The sequence below is a fragment of the Rhinatrema bivittatum genome, chromosome 6 (genome assembly GCF_901001135.1).
Source record: "Rhinatrema bivittatum chromosome 6, aRhiBiv1.1, whole genome shotgun sequence".
Taxonomy (NCBI): Eukaryota; Metazoa; Chordata; class Amphibia; order Gymnophiona; family Rhinatrematidae; genus Rhinatrema; species Rhinatrema bivittatum.
The window spans coordinates 205,916,052-205,933,687 of record NC_042620.1 but is presented as its reverse complement, the minus strand read 5'-3'; the positions used below and the strand labels follow the sequence as shown (position 1 = coordinate 205,933,687).

General features: G+C 42.1%; 1 protein-coding gene across 2 annotated transcripts in view; it reads left to right on the top strand.

The window, feature by feature from the left end:
• IGF2BP2 (insulin like growth factor 2 mRNA binding protein 2) overlaps positions 1 to 17,636 on the top strand; it is a 340,693-nt gene that overhangs the window by 222,371 nt on the left and 100,686 nt on the right. For both annotated transcript variants that reach the window (XM_029606479.1, XM_029606480.1), the window contains exons 5-6: positions 4,469 to 4,532; positions 10,244 to 10,534. In XM_029606479.1, the coding sequence (XP_029462339.1) occupies positions 4,469 to 4,532; positions 10,244 to 10,534 (355 nt within the window). The remainder of the gene's footprint in view (positions 1 to 4,468; positions 4,533 to 10,243; positions 10,535 to 17,636) is intronic.

Below are 17,636 nucleotides of genomic sequence, written 5' to 3'. Positions count from 1 at the left end.
CTCCCGGACTTCTTCGAATTCACTTCTGCCAGGAAGTCAGCACTGCCTACTACATCTGTAAGTTACCATCACTCTCTCAGAGCTTTCCCTGGAACCAGGTACTCGCCCCTCGAGGGCCTATACATTCCAGCTCCTGGGCTTCTATGAGACATTGTGTGAGTCTTACCATCAGGTTCAGTACATGAACTCTGCTTACCCTGCCTACTCACTAATTTTCAGTTTCTCTTCAGCTCAGCCTCCAGGGATCGCTGTTCCAGCTTCTGAGGGACTACAGCCCAGCTGGGCATTCCAGCTCACTACTGCCACCTCTGGTGGTTCAGTATACTGTCTAATAAAAGAACTAGTGTGTGTCTGTCTCCATACTCTGAGCCTGACCGGTGGTCCCTCTCGGGGTCTTCCCCGGGGGCGTGGTCATCTGCCACTGGTCCAAGGATCCACCCACAACTCTCCTAAATACTATAGATTGTTAACTCCTATCTGATTGCTTCTCCCATCAGATAGCGGTTTCATTACAGATTGCTAACTCCAAGCAGACTGTTATCTCCGATTCATTACAGATTGCTAACTCCATGGATCCGGCACAATTGAGTGCTTTGCAGGCCATACCGGACCTGGCCCAATGCATTATGGAGCAGCAAGACGCCTTGGAGAAACTTACTGCAGCATTTCATCAGCTACACACACCGAAGGTTCAAGGCACAGCCTCCAACCAAGAAGGTCAGTCACCGGAGGTAACTTTGAAGACTGCTGTACCATTGGCGGCTCTTATCCGCTTTTCCAGAGAAATCCAGAAGACCCGGGCTTTTTGAACCAGTGCTGCATGCACTTTGCCTTACAGCCGTCTCTATTTCCTACAGATCTCTCCAAGACTACCTACATCCTTTCATACCTGGATGACAGGGCCCTGTCTTGGGCATCCACCTTGTGGGAACGCAAGGACTCTATTTTGCAGGACATAGAAGAATTTTTGGATAATTGCCAGGTTCTTGTGGCCTAGTTTGGCCTCTGTTGGAAACAGGATGCTGGGCTTGATGGAGCTGTTCCATCCCCAGCTTAGCTGTTCCATCCAGCTGGGGATGGAACAGCTCCCCTATGAGGAAAGACTAAAGAAGTCTGACCCAGCATGGCAATTTCTTATGTTCTTATGGACTTGTTTAAATCCGTGTTTGATGACCCTGCTCGAACTTCTGTTGCCAGTTCCGCTTTAGTGGATTTGAAGCAAGGCAGCAGATCTTTGGATGAATTTGCCATAGAGTTCAAAACTCTTGCGGCAGAACTCCGCTGGGACCCCAGATGTCTCAAGACTCTCTTTTGCAGAGGCCTGGATAACCGTTTGAAGGACGTGCTGGCCGCTCGCCAGACACCTGACTCGCTGGACGAATTAATAGCCTTGGCCACTTGGATTGATCAACGACTCCGGGACAAGGTGAAGGAACTCCGGCCTAGGGTGTTACCCGGGTTGAAACAGGCCAGTGTTGTCTCTACACCTCGGATGGTTCCAGTAGTCCCTGCTGCCAATACAGATGAACCTATGCAACTTGGTTGTGGACACTTGACTTCAAAGGAGAGAAGATTTCGGAAGAAGCGCGGCCTTTGCATGTATTGTGGTCAACCCGGCCATGATGTTTCTACGTGCTCCATTCGTCCGGGAAACGGACAGGCCTAAGTCCTGCAGGAGGATTGTTCTTAGGCCATACCGCGACATCTCCTCCGCTCTCTCTCCCAGTCTCTTTGACCTACGGACCGATCACGGTTCAGACTCCTGCCCTGGTGGACTCGGGGGCAGGAGGCAACTTCATTCTCAGACGTCTAGTGGAAGACCTGAGGAGTCCCTTCATCAAATTAGAAGATCCACTATTGTGTTACAACTTGAAGTGGGCTTTCGATGTTCCCCAACTTCACCATTTCCACTGAAGATCTCAGTGACGTCCCCAGCAGCTCATCCATCGCTGCTGATATCTACAACAGCATACTCAGTGAATTTTCTTCCAAGATTCTCGATTCACCTGTCATCAATGCAGAAGACGACTTAGAATACAAAGTCGAAGAGATTCTGGATGTTCGTAAAGAGGCAAGACTTTGAAAACCTTGTATGAGGAAGGTTCAGGCCCCGAAGAAGACTCTTGGGAGTCTCAGACCAACATCCTGGACAAAGAGATGCTTCATCAGTTCCACCTCGCGCATCCTTTAAAATCTAAGCCTGGTACCCGAAGAGGAATTTGCCCTTTGAAGGGGGGTACTGTTGTGTCAATCGGTTGCCGACGCCCTCTCTCCGCCCTCCTCACCTCTTTGGCGCCTCCCTCTTCGCCTGCAGGAAGATTGACTGCCACGGTGTTTCTCTGCCGAGGTCCTCCAGCGTCCCTGGCCCGGCTCCACGCTACTAACTGCCATGTTTTCTGGAGGCTTAAGGGTGCGTGCGCGGCGCAGCCCTGACTGAAGTACCGGTGATGGCGCGAACCTCGGTGGCATCCCCTGAAGATGACGTCACCCGCAACGGATATTTAAGGTCTTAGAATTTGCTAACACATCAAGTTAGCAAGGAATGACAACGGACTCACTTCGACTTTCCAAGCTACTCTGCCTCCTCGGACTAACCAGGGGTACCCGCTCCTCGGGGGCCTCGTTCTCTCTCTTACTTTGTAGATTGCAGTCTGGAACCGATACTCGCTCCTCGAGGGCCCTTGTTCCCAGACTTCTTCGAATTCACTTCTGCCAGGAAGCCAGCACTGCCTACTACATCTGTGAGTTACCATCGCTCTCTCAGAGCTTTCCCTGGAACCAGGTACTCGCTCCTCGAGGGCCTATACATTCCAGCTCCTGGGCTTCTGTGAAACATTGTGTGAGTCTTATCATCAAGTTCGGTACATGAACTCTGCTTACCCTGCCTACTCACTAATTTTCAGTTTCTCTTCAGCTCAGCCTCCAGAGATCGCTGTTCCAGCTTCTGAGGGACTACAGCCCAGCTGGGCATTCCAGCTCACTACTGCCACCTCTGGTTGTTCAGTATACTGTCTAATAAAAGAACTAGTGTGTGTCTGTCTCCATACTCTGAGCCTGACCGGTGGTCCCTCTCGGGGTCTTCCCCGGGGGCGTGGTCATCTGCCACTGGTCAAAGGATCCACCCACTCTCCTAAATACTATAGATTGTTAATTCCTATCTGATTGCAGTGATAGCAGTTTCATTACAGATTGCTAACTCCAAGCAGACTGCTATCTCAGATTCATTACAAAAGGGAATGGTGAATAAAACGGACAATGTCATAATGCCTCTGTATCGCTCCATGGTGAGACTGCACTTTGAATACTGTGTACAATTCTGGTCGCCGCATCTCAAAAAAGATATAGTTATGATGGAGAAGGTACAGAGAAGGGCGACCAAAATGATAAAGGGGATGGTACAGCTCCCCTATGAGGAAAGACTAAAGGTTAGGACTTTTCAGCTTGGAGAAGAGACGGCTGAGGGGGGATCTGATAGAGGTGTTTAAAATCATGAGAGGTCTAGAACGGGTAAATGTGAGTCAGTTATTTACTCTTTCGGATAATAGAAGGACTAGGGGGCACTCCATGAGGTTAGCATGTGGCACATTTAAAACTAATCGGAGAAAGTTCTTCTTCACTGAACGCACTATTAAACTCTGGAATTTGTTGCCAGGGGATGTGGTTAGTGCAGTTAGTGTAGCTGGGTTTAAAAAAGGATTGGATAAGTTCTTGGAGGAGAAGTCCCTTACCTGCTATTAATTAAGTTGACTTAGAAAATAACCACTGCTATTACTAGCAACAGTAACATGGAATAGACTTAGTTTTTGGGTAATTGCCAGGTTCTTATGGCCTGGATTGGCCACCGTTGGAAACAGGATGCTGGGCTTGATGGACCCTTGGTCTGACTCAGTATGGCATCTTCTTATGTTCTTAGGACTGCCATCCTGTTTGTTGTTAGAGAACAGAAGGAACCCTAATGCATGGTTCCCCCCAAAGAGTGTCATTGCAATAACTGACTAAAGAAAATTGGAAGGGAATATAAAATAGGGGGAAAAAATCCTTGGGAATTTTTGAATGAAGGCTCATGGTGCAGATTCCAGCCCTGGTTCCAAATGAGTTGTAAGCTCAAAAATGAAAAGGCAGGAGAAAACTGTCAATTAAATAAAAAAAAAAAAAAATCCTTCCTGCACATTCCATTATTTCTACTATGTGGTTTCTCAATTGATTTCACAGGTGATATATGGCATTGCAGTATTTTTTGTTGTAATCTTTTGGCATTACAGATCCTCAATGCACCACATGAACCATAGAGTCATTCGGTGATCAGAAATAACAAGAAGAGAGAAAGTTGAGCATTTGGTGGGGCTTTGATGAATTATTTTGTTTTGTTGAAGATTGCCATGCTGTGGCTGATGGCGTTACAGGTAGAGATTGTGTTTTGTCTTGCACTCTTCCCTCCCAGCTAATGGTGTCTGTTTTATTCTTAAAGTGAATACGGATACAGAGACGGCAGTAGTGAACGTAACATATGCAACAAAAGAGCAGGCAAAAGTGTAAGTGATTTTCTTTGCTTTTTCCTTACCCTTGTTATATGTGTACATACATGTCACATGTTCTGTTTGCCCTCACAGTAGCACTGGGAACGTCATAGTAAGATAATGTGATGGCAAATAAATACTGCAAAATCCATGTCCATCGAAGATCCTCTGTGCCTAGAGACGTCCATTTTCAGTTTTTATTTTTCCTGGTAATTTCAGTGTTATAACTAAAAATAAAAATCATTAGAAAAATTACTTTTCCACTGATTTTTCTCCTGTTTCTTATAACAAAGTAAGAATAAAACTCTGACAGCAACACTTTTGTAGCTTATGCTTCCAGCGTTTCTGTCAAAACAATACTGGAAGCCTCTAAGCACAGTACGATTGTGCCACGCTTCAGGCAACCCAGAAAATTTTGGGGGTGTCTGGTGGGTTAAATGGGAGGAGGGCCCTGAGGAAGGGTTATTTGGAGAAACCACAGGAGGGTGGGGGTGGGGAAGGGGGAAGTGGGTATAGGCCCAATAGCCATAAACATTTTAATTGTCTTTGAAGGGGAGTTTGGGAGTGGGGTGAAGGATGGATCAAACAGGCAAGGCCCAACAGTGTCACTGTTGGGGAGTGGGGATGGGGAGATCTGGCTGGAAGGCCCGCTCGGTTGCCTGTTTTTTTTTTCCCCATCAGTCACAATTTAAGCAACTATGTCATTTGAACATATTTCCAGCTACCTTTACCCCTGCTCTGAAGCATGTCTAGCCTTATGTGTATAACTTCTTTGGCTAACTCTAAATGTCGGAGTTAGCTGGATAAGGAATTTGGCTAAGTTAACTCCACCCCAGAATGTCCCAAATATGCCTCCAAGTTGTCCAGATGCATTTTATCTGGTTAATGACTTATTCGTATAAAATATATTTGTATAAGTGGCCAAGAAATTCAAACTTTGAGTTTATCCAGATAATTCAAAAGTTATCCAGATAAACACCTTTGGACATCAACCTATGTATAGAATGCAGTGCGATAAACCTGGAACTTGCCAATCTTTCCAATATGACATAGAGTCCGCTGGTAACCTTCACTTCAGTCTTCCTCCTGGTTTCTTTTGTTTTTCATAATTCAATGCATTAGTGTGTAGTCTGTGTTACCTATTCCCAGTTGGGTAGATAAGAGAATGTGTTACATCATGAGATTAATCTTCCAATTATACACACTAGATTCTCTTCATGTTTTGATCTAAGTGCCTGAATATATTCCTGCTTTTATTGTTTTTCCTTTCTTCTTTTTCCTTGTGAGCAAGAAACCCATCAAAATAGATTGGGAACTCTTTGATATTAGACATTTTTAATTGTAACTTTTTAGTTGAATTTCTAGAGGTCCGTCACAAAGCTGCCAGTGACCAGCTTTTTGACTTCCCTCCTGAAATGTGATGCTGATTGAAAATGGAAAAAGCAGAAATATAAATACTACAGTCCTGCATTCTGGGTTGTAAATTCCCAAACTAGGAATAGACAAAAGTCTCCTTTCTTAAATTGTCACTTAGGAAGATCTATTTTTCTATGTCACTTCCTGGCTCGTTATAAAAGTGAGAACTTTTCTGAAGCCTTATTTGAAAAACTGGTTGTCATTTTCACTTTGAGAAAGAGAAATAATGTGTATGCCATGTTAGTTCACTTGAATGGACGGAAATAAAAGTTAACAAAGATAAATATATATATAGCTATCTAAACCCTTTAAGCATCCACCAATTTAATAGGATAATTACAATGAAAATTGACCTCAAGATAAATACACCCTATGTCAAAAGCTTATTCCTCAGAAAAAATATTTTAATATACAATATCAGTTTATTAATGTCTCAAAAATTATAATACTTAGAAAAACCACCCAACTTATACTTTTTATATATTTAAAAATGTCATACAACCCCCATTCATACGGTACACACTATACTCCTTAATATAAAAATACAACATTCTTACTCATAAAAACACTTCAAACAATATTTAACAAAATGAAATAGCAGCACTTAAATGGCACTGTTAACCCAACCAAGGCCTAGGTTTAACTAATGAAAGGCATCATCAGGAGAACCTTATATAATTACCAACTCTAGTGTACACTTGATAGCAGCAAATGGTCAAATTGGAATATTTTTAGCCCACAACCAGTTCATTCCTTTCAATTGTATGGCATCAGTTTGCTCTTATGTTTGCATAATGTTTGCTTCCTATGCAGGTGGGTTTACCAGCTTCCTTTAAAGCCTTCGTCTGGCACGTTGCTTTCACAAAGATATTTCAGTGACATTAGCTTGTTTACCGGTGATGCAATATACTGTGCTTATAATGTCCCAACTACAATTGCTGTATTCCGCCATGCGTTGTAAATGGGCAAGCACACATGCCAACTATCTCCAATGTTGCATTCAAAATCAAAGGGTGGTCATTGATTGTACCACTATAATGTAAACACAGATAACAATGTGTATTAACTTTTATATTATTCACAATTTAAACATTTTTTTTTTAAATGATTATCACTAAATTTCAATCATTACAATAAACCCTCCCATTTTTCCTACTTCTACCATAGCAAAAGTTCAGAGCCTTGATGGCCCTCTCTCATGGCAATATTTTTCCAAATGAGAACATCTGATTGCTACACGGTCTTCCGGTATTTAAACCCAGCTATGCATCAAGAACTTTTTTGAGAGAACACTCCCCACAAATCCACAAAGAAACTAGGCATTTTCCAGTGCATCATTTGGGAAGCTTACCAATGTAGCATACATGAATAAACATATCCTATATTTTTTGAAGACATTCCATTATTCTGTAAATTTTAATAGAAAGGCTCCCATTGAGTATCCAAATTCAGCCCCCTAGGAGCCAACGTACACAATTGTAAATATAGCGCTGCTCTTGGCAATGAAGGGAAAGAGATATGTTACCCCTCGCTATTAAACAACATTTGTTGAATGATGAAGAATTGCAACTCATCCTTTGTGTGTCCCCTATCCACCCAATGTTGTACTATCGACACCTCTAACGTTTTAGTTCTTATACAACTCTTATGTTGAATAATTCTTGTTTTTATGGCCAAATTAGTCTGGCCAATATACAACTTATTGCATGGGCACAGGACAGCATAAACCACTTGCTTAGAATTTCAGATAATATGCCCTCTAATTTGATGAACAATAGGCATATCAGGATGCTGAAAATATGTAATTACAGGGCACTTGGACAGACTGTACATTTACCACACAGTTGTTGATTCTATGTCAGTGGGTCATCCTTATGAACGGGTTCACCCATTTTAACTAACATGTCCCTTAAATTTTTGTCCCTAGTATTTGAAAAAATCGGTCGCTCCTTAAATTCATCATAGATAGATAACATGTGCCAATGTTTAACTATGATATCCTGGACCTCCCTAGCACAAGTGGAAGAAGGTAATGCACATCCACCCTATCAAGGGGATTCCTGGTAGAAGACTGAAGAAGTAAGTCCTTATTGGCATAGAGTGCTCTCTTATACGCTCCCTTAATGACCGACCTGGGATAGCCTTGCTGACTAAAGCGGGTATACATATAACCCGCTTGTTTAAAGTCCTCCACTGAAGTACACAAATGCCTTAATCTTAAAAATTGCCCCACGGGAATGTTTTCTTTTAGTTTCCGGGGATGATGGTTTGCTAAAGAAAGCAATGTATTCCGATCAGTATCTTTCAAAAGATAGAATTGTATTAACCATGTAAGGCCTTAGAAATCACTATGTCTTGAAAAGATACTTTTTTAAAATTACTTTGAAATGTGAACTGATGATTTTCATTATTAGTATTTAACCATCTTTCAAATTCCACTAATTCAGCCTCTGACGACATCCAAATGAAAAAGATGTCATCAATAAATCTCACTCACAACCTAACATGACACCAAAACATAGAAGAATAAACAAATGGTTCTTCAAATGAGGCTACATAGAGACATGCCACAGAGAGGACCATGGTAGCCCCCATGGCTGTACCCTTTATCTGATAAAAAAAAAAAATATTCAATATAAGAGTTGTAAAAGAACTAAAAAGTTAGAGGTGTCGATAGTACAACCTTGGGTGGAAAGAGAATACGCAAAGGATGAGTTGAAATTCTTTATCATTCAACCATTGCTGTTTAATGGGGGGGGGGGGTAACATATCTACTTCCCTTTGATGCCAAGAGCAGTGCTATATTTACAATTCACATACGTTGGCTCCTAGGGGCTGAATTTCGATATTGAATGGGAGGCTTTCTATTAAAATTTCCAGAATAATGGGATGTTTATTCATGTATGCTACATTGGTAAGCGTCCCAAGCGATGCATTGGTAAATGTGTAGTTTCTTTGTGGATTTGTGGGGGGTGTTATTTCAATAAAGTTCTTGATGCATAGCTGGGTTTAAATACCAGAAGTCCATGTAGCAATCATTTGGAAAAATTTTGCCAAGAGAGAGATGGCTTGGCGTTCCATCAAGGCACTGAACATTTTCTGGGGTAGAAGTAGGAAAAATGGAGGGGAGGGTGGGGGGTATTGTAATGTTTGAAATTTTGTTGTGATCATTTAAAAACATTTTTTTAAATTGTAAATAATATAAAAAGTTAATACACACTGCCATCTGTGTTTATATTATAGTGGTAACTTGCGTTACAATCAATGATAACCTTTTGATTTTGAATGCAACATTGGAGATAGTTGGCGTGTGTGCTTGCCCATTTACAACACATGCTGGACTACAGCAATTGTAGTTGGGACATTATAAGCACAGTATATTGTGTCACCGGTAAACAAGCTAATGTCACTGAAATATCTTTGTAAAGGCAACACGCCGGATGAAGGCTTGAAAGGAAGCAAGTAAATGCACCTGCATAGTAGGTGTTATTAAGCCCTTTGACATTATGCAAACATCTGATCAAATATCTGATCGATCTGATCAAAGTGAAAGGAATGAACTAGCTTTGGAATAGAAATATTCCAATTTGACCATTTGTTGCTATCAAGTGTACACTAGAGTTGGTAATTATGTAAGGTTCCCTGATGAAGCTTTTCATTAGGTGAAACTTAGGCCTTGGTTGTGTTAACAGTGCCATTTAAGTGCTGCTATTGCATTTTGTTAAATATTGTTTGGAGTGCATTTATGAGTAAGAATGTTGTATTTTTGCATTAAGGAGTATAAATGGGTATGTATGGGAGTTTTAAATATATAAAAACTATGTTGTGTGGTTTTTCTAAGAAATGTTATATATTTTTGAGACATTAATGCATTGATATTAAATGTGTGTTAAAATATTTTTTCTGAGTAATAAAGTTTTTGACATAGGGTGAATTTATTTTGAGGACAATTTTCATTATATATATATATAGAGAGAGAGAGAGAGAGAGAGTGAGAGAGACAGACTGCTGTACTCCCTTCCTCAGGTCAGGATAGTATCTTGACTAACTTTCAGGCAACAATACTCTCTCTTCCTTAGGTCAGAATTCTATTCTATTATGATCTGATGAAGAGAGTAATAGTTCCCAAAAGCTAGTCAAGAAATCTATTGTTAGTCCAATACAAGATATCATTTGTTTTTATTTGTTAACCTTTATTTCCAGGAAACAGAAGTAGCAGTGAGGACTGGGCTTGTGTTGATCTCATTCTGTTGTGTGTAAGAGTGAAGTACCATAATAACATTGATGCTGCTTTTCTCTCCTTCCTGCAGAGCCATTGAGAAGCTCAGTGAGCACCAGTTTGAGGATTATTCCTTCAAGATCTCCTACATCCCTGATGAAGAGGCTTCAAACGCCCTGCAACCCCCTCAGCGGTCCCGCCGTAGTGGTGGTGGAGGAGGGGAGCATTCTTCCAGGGAGCAGGGACCTTCCCTCGGAGGATCCTCACAATCCAAGCAGCCTGATTACCCGCTACGCATTCTTGTGCCCACCCAGTTTGTTGGTGCAATCATTGGAAAGGAAGGCTTAACCATAAAGAATCTTACTAAACAAACCCAATCCAAGTAAGTGCTGGGGGCGAGCCAAAAGCTGAGCTCTGGTTTGATAATATTCAGTGAGTGTGTGTATATTGTGTTCCCTGAGGGCCTAACAAAGATTATTATGAAAAACTAGCCTCTTATGTACTTATGTAATCCCAACTTAGCCAGTCATATATTATCCAGTAGCCATTGTATAAAACCATTGAAAAATCTGCCATTTACTGCTACATAAAGTTGATTTTCTTTTTCTCAAGTGAATGGGGCAAGGTCTGGGTCCTGGGCCTTGGCCATGTGGCTGAGCTCAGCTGGACAGAGGCTGAATATTGACCTCTGTCTATCTAATTTAATGGTATCTCTTTCATTGACTTAGCAATAGCTGTTAACATGTTTTTCCAACACTATTTTTTATAACTATATACTTACTAAGTTTTCCATATAATCACAATAGAATGATTTGCAAGAAAATAAAGCACAATGGCAAGCAAGAAACATACAATTAATATAAAAAAAATAACAAGACAATTCAAATATTAAATATGGTTAATTGAAGTCCCCTATAAGAGAGATCCATGCAAAAAATGACCAAGGGCAGAATAATAAACTCATAGCGATCAAAAGATCATACTCAGTTGGCAGACATCATCAAAGAGGAAACCGGTTACGCGCCTGGCCCGCACACGATCCTGCTCACCTTGCTAGCTCCTCTGCAGGTCACGGGTTGGCCTCCCCAGCAGCAGCCACGAGCTCCTCCAGGCCTCGGCATCCCGCGGCGGCAGTCGCCGGGCCTTCCACTGCGCACCAGGCCTCACGCTGGAGTTCGGCATCTCCAGTGGCGTTGGCCAAGCCCCTACGCGTGCGCGCGCGGACTGGCCAGCCTCTTGTAGGGCCATGGCAGGTCCTAGCTCTGCAACGCGTCCTGATTGAATGTTCAATATAAGGAAGTTCCTCCCTGCACTTCCTTGCCTTGGCAATCGGATCGGCACTGCATGTGTACTATTTTGCCTCCGTGTTCACAGTCTTGTTCTAGCCTTGTTCCAGCATCTTACTGTGCCAGCGTTCTACTGTTCCAGCCCTGTCCAGCTTCCTTCCGTTCCAGCGTCTGCTTGTCCTGTCTCCCCAGGTAGTACCCTTGGACTGTCTCTCTGGTACTGACCTCAGCCTGCTCCTTGACCATTCTGTCTGCTGCCTGGATCCTGACCCCTGCCTGCCTTGTGACCTCGTCTGACCTCCAGAACCTGACCCCTGCCTCGTTGACTACTCCTCAGACTGGTCCTTGGATTCTGACCTCGGCAGCCAAGACCACGTCTCCTGATTCTGGCTCTGTCCCTTGCCTTGTCATCGCCTACGCTGTTCTGGTCTTCCTTGTTCCACCAGACCTACAGCCTGGAGTCCGACCGTGCTCCCTTGCTGTCCGGGGGCACGCCTCTGTACTACCTCTCCAGGAGACCCTGCGAGGCCCACTTAAGTCCAAGCGGCCCGAGTCCCTATGGGCTCCACCCGGGGGGGCCACGGGCTTCCAGTGGTGAAGCTCATCCTAGCTTCTGTCTCCTCATGCGCTCTGCCCCCCCTGGGGGCAGGTGCTTCCTGGTCCCTACCAGGGAGCCGTTCTCCACCGCTCCAGGACAAGGGTCCACCTCCAAGCGCAACAAAACCTTAGTATCAAGAAAAGTCCTCAACTGTTTAGGGTCAAAGAAAATATTTATTTATTTATTTGTATTTATATGCCACACATTTCAAAGTTTCAATAAATACTTGCAAGGGAAACAAAGAAAAAATTCACCACCACAGACTATAACCTTTTAGTGCATCTGGAGAATATGTTTCTGCCTGATCTTTGTCTCCTGACAAAAACCAGGAAAAAGCCATATTTTCTGACCAATAAGCACATTTTCTTTTAAATTTAAAGGAAATCTTATTAACCATATTTTTATCAGTCTCAAAAACAAATATAACCAAAAGAGTTGCACGCCTCTTCTCCACCTCCTGATAGTCCTCAAGGAAAGCATTGAGCTCTAGGCAGTCCATAGTGACTCTATCTTGTCCATTGAATCCTTACTTCCAGAATTTCCTTTATGCTTCTTAGTTGGAAGATAAAAAGCTTGTGTCAAAGGAGGCACAGCATCTCCAGATACCCTAAGGAATTCTTTCATAAATGTCCTAAACAGTTCCATGGGGCCAAACACAGGAACTTGAAGAAAGTTAAGAATTCTTAAATTCAAACCCCGCATCTGATTTTCCACCATCTCCAATCTGCACGGGGTTTTAAGATTGTCCTTAACTGTTACCACACTTAACTGTTCCATAGTCTTAAGGGCCTCCACATGGAACTCTGGATTCTTGTGAATGAGTTTCATGTCACTGTTCAGCTTGGGAACCAGGTTCCTACACTCCTCAAGGGAGGATTCCAAAGTGTCTAACCCCTTGCCAACAGTAACCTCAAGATAAGTAATGGCTAACCATATTGTCTCTAAATTTATGGTTCCAGACCCCACCAGAATGCTGACACTGAAACCGGGAGTAGCACTGGGAACTAAGAGCTCCACCTCCCATCAAAACAGGCACAGTACCTTCAGCCTCCCCTGGCATCAACTACTTTATGGTGAAGTTGTATTTCCTCTCCTTCAACCTCACATCCTAAAAATGGGCAGCAACCAACATTGATTCCAGTGAACTCCCTGCACTGGCATCTCCACATCCCAACAGCAAAATCTCCAGCTCAGGAAGCTCTTCTTGCAATGATACACGGGTACCATCAAAGGAAGAGGGGAATCAGAGGGGATTTCACGCTGGTCGGGGCTGACAAAGCCTCAGGCTGGGGAGAGGCTCCCTTCCCTTCTTCTCCAGCAAAATGAGGCACCAACCCCGACTGAGATGACGTAGCACTGGGGACTGCAAACTTAGCAATTTATACCTGTTTCATCGGATCTGGAGTAGGAACAGGCAAACAAATGCTTCCTTTCCTTTTCTTCTCATAGAAAGCAGAGGAGGAAAATAAAACTAGCAAGGTAGGAGCCCGGGAACCAGCATCCTACATATTGGCTGCTTTCTTGTTTCTCCCTTCCCACACTATTTTTTTATATTTGCTTTTTAATAAACACCCTCAAAAAAACCAGACATCATAAAAGAACACTCTAAGACCAAAATACAAGAGAGTTCCAAGTACAATGAACATTGTCAAAAAATAAACATTACCATGTACATATCCCACGCCATATTAGGTAAAGGTATACCAACCATCATTTTCAGTTTTCTTTCTATAAATATCCCCCTCTCCAACAACTTCCCCCCTCCCCTCCACCCTTATTCTCTATTCCAACACCCTCCCCCACCCAACCCCCCATATAAGTAGTATAGGTATTAGCTAACAACATGAACAAATAATTATCATTTATCAGTGATTAATCTTCTTATATAGATGAGCCAGGAAGTAAGCATCCTTTAAGATAAGCCAACACTGGCTTCCATTTTTTTTTTTGCAGATAACTCAATTTCTGCACATCTTCTCAGCTCCTCATAGCAGTCCCACACTAAAGTGGGGGAGTTCTCCTCCAGTGTTTGAGGATCACTCACCGTCCAATTACCAATAATTGCATAATACTATTTTGCAGAGGATCATCTAATCCAAGATCCATATCATATTGCCAATAATAAAAAATGACTATTTTGGAATCATCTGGCACCCAATATCAAAGAATGGTTAAGATAATCTTTTGCACTTCCTCCCAAAATCATTTTAACACAAGACAAACATATAAAATGTGACACATTATCCACTTGCCTATATTTACTCCAACATAGATCAGACTGAGAGGTATTTATGGCCTTCAGTCTTTGAGGATTAAAATATGCCCATAAGTGAATCCTATATTGTACTCCCACAACATCTAAAGAGCTAGAACATTTCCATAAATTGAGTATCTACTGATCGCACACCTCTTCCTCTACGCTCTGACCTAATTCTTTAGACCATTTTGCTACTACCTCAAGGGAAGAATAGCTCTTATCCCATTGTAATGCTCTATAAATCCTACTGAGCCTCCCTCTAGCATTCATATTAAGAAATATTATTCACTCTAACATGGAAGGTGATTGAGATGCAATAACCTTTTGTAGCAGTTCCATTAACTACATCTCTCAATTGCAAATATGCAAAGAGAGGGAAATCCTTTAGTTGAAATTTAACACTTGAAGCCTATGTAATACTTTCTTCTGCTAAACAGGATGATTCAGCCCTTTAGCATTCCAAGAACAGTAATGGATAACACTCATCCTACCCGTTAGTTAACATAAAATGCTTGCCAATAAATCCTCACACCTCCCCTATCCATAATGTACAAACATTCCACTTACAGAGGTAACAAACTAATACGTTTATTAACAAAAATTAGAAACAATGAACAGAAGAAAAACAAATTTGCAACCAGCACCAGGTAAAATAACAAGGATTCAGCAGTAGAATGTAACCAAACTTTCCACTACTTATGAGTGCCTGGCGAGTTTCTGGAAATCTTCTTTCCCCTGAAGTTGGAGTAGGGTCTCAGCACAGAAATCTACTTATGCTGTACTCCCAGCTGAGACAAAATTCTAGCATCTTCGGGGCTATGTCTGAAGGGTCAATCAGGGCACAAGGTAGTAAAATCAGCTCTTTGACCAATGGCCTTTTGACTAGTAATAGTTTTCTGCCCAGTGACACTGCAGGATGTTTCAGGCTCACAGGTTCCTCAAGGATGTTGGGATATGTATGCTGTTCAAGCCTCATTCTGAGTCAAGCCAGCATCCCAAACCTCTGTTTGAACTACATTGCAGAGGTCAAATACTACCTGCAGGCCACCCCAAGGAAATGAGCTGTTTCTGGGGAGAAAACACAAGGTCTAAGGCAAAACAAGAAATTACAGTGCATACAAATCTTCTAGTTCCGCCACAGGCACACACTCAACATAATAATTATTGTTCAAAAATAAAATCCTTTATTGGTAAATTTGATTACTAGAGACAAAAATCACAGTTGATACACTACTAGTCAGTGCACATTCAATTCAGAAAATAAAGTCCATTAAGAAACAAGGTATCAATCACTAGCAGTTCTGGCAGTAGGTTCTCTGGCATAGAAGACCTTCCTCCCTGGGACGTTCCCTGGTACCTTCAATTGTTGAGACTGCTGTCCTGCAATCCTCTTCATTAGACAAGGATAAGATGAGCCTCTGCTGATTCCTTTTTTCAGATTGCAACTCATGAGAGCTTCCCCTGTAAGACAGTCTTTACTCTGAATCCCAACAAGACAAAATTGACTCTGTAAACACGCTTGAAGAAATCTCCTTTTGGAAGGATTAGACGTCTGGAAATAAAGTCCCTCTTTCTTTTAGAGCTCTTCTCTAGTTTTACTGCTCAGATTCAGGAATCTATTCCCTTCCATCTCTGAAGAAATCCCTCTGCATTGGATCTTTAGGAGAATTTGGGAATCCACTCTGGGAACTCTACTGCTTCTACTATTAGTTATAATTTTCAAAGCACTACTAGACATAATACAGTGCTGGACGGACCCACATAAGAAACAGTCCCTGCTCAAAAGAGCTCAGAATCCACGCAAGATGTCCCTAGTCCTGGAGGCCTGGGCACTCCAACCTTGGATCCTTGTCACCTTCCTAGGATAGGAGGTAAGATATACAGTCCTTTCCTCTTGGAAAGACTACCCTCCAGCACCTCTCTTAGAGCCCCCAAAGAAACCTGAACCCACATGAACACAGGGGAATTGATAAAATCATGGTGCCTCCCATTGGAGAGAATGTAAGAAATGCCATGCTGGGTCAAACCATCAAACCCAACATCCTGTCTCCAACAATGACCAGTCTGGGCCGCAAGAACCTAGCATATCCCATAAAGTAGACATATTTCCTGTTACTCATTCCCTAGGATAACAATAGCTTTCTATAGTCTACCTGGCTAATAAAGTTTTATGGACCTTTCCTCCAGGAACTTGTCTAAAACTAAAAATTATTTTTATTAAGAAGAAACCACAACCAAAAATATAGAAAACAGTACATAGTTGTTTCTGCTTTAAACCATTCCAAATTTCATGGCACATATGAATACAGCAAAAGAGTCCATCTTTCGCCTTTTTCTCCCCCAACCCACACCCCCTCCCTTCCTCCTCCTTGCCCCACCCAACCGTACTGCGGATTCTGGTGTTCAACGAATCAATAAACAGCTTACAAATCTTTAAGAATTTTCTCCTGCGCACCAACTTACACTTCATCACTGACAATGTTATCCATGATCATTAAATTGTGCTTTTGTATCTTTCATATAGTTATATTTAGTAGTTCTTTATTTATCCATTGGTTCGTGATCCATTTTTTACCATTATATATGTTTTCATGCAAACACTAAAAGATCGCCATCATCATCATCCAACAAATAAATGTCCATTTTGTCCAATTAACCTATCTCTCTATCCAACTTCAATCGTGAATGAGCCTAATTCAAAATACATAGAAATGCATCTTCCCAAAACTTTTTAGAATATAAACAAACAGTCTCTGATACATTGCATATATGAACCCTTCAAACTAAGTAAGCGTGGAACTCTGGAACAGAATAGAACACTGGAACAAGACAAGGGCAGGACAAAACAGAACACTAGAGTCAGAGCCGGTAAACGACGCAGATCCATCAGGCAATGAAGGTGAGGGGCAACCCACCAACATCGGGTACCCTGAGAGACAATCCCTGGCTGAAAAAACTGAAAAAAAATGAAAAATCGCCATGAAACTAAGAAGATTGTGAGTCCTCAGGAAGAATGAGACCCGCCCCCGATGACGTCACCATGCTAGCATCAGAGCCGGTAAACGACGCCGGTCCATTAGGCATTGCGCGCCGGGCGTCGCGCTCCGAAGGGGCGCGACAAAGGGGCTCTCCCCTTTGTGCTCCCCTTCGTGCTAACCTTTGTGCTTCTTTTAAAATAATGTTATTTATGTTTTTCTTTTTAATTAACCTTTATTAAAGTTGTTTAGGTTTTTGTTTTGTTAACATTTGTTTCGTTTTAGATGTTCAATGTATTAGACTAAGGAATTATATTTCCTGCTTATTCAGTTTCACTGTAAACCAGCCTGATTTGCATTGTATGCAA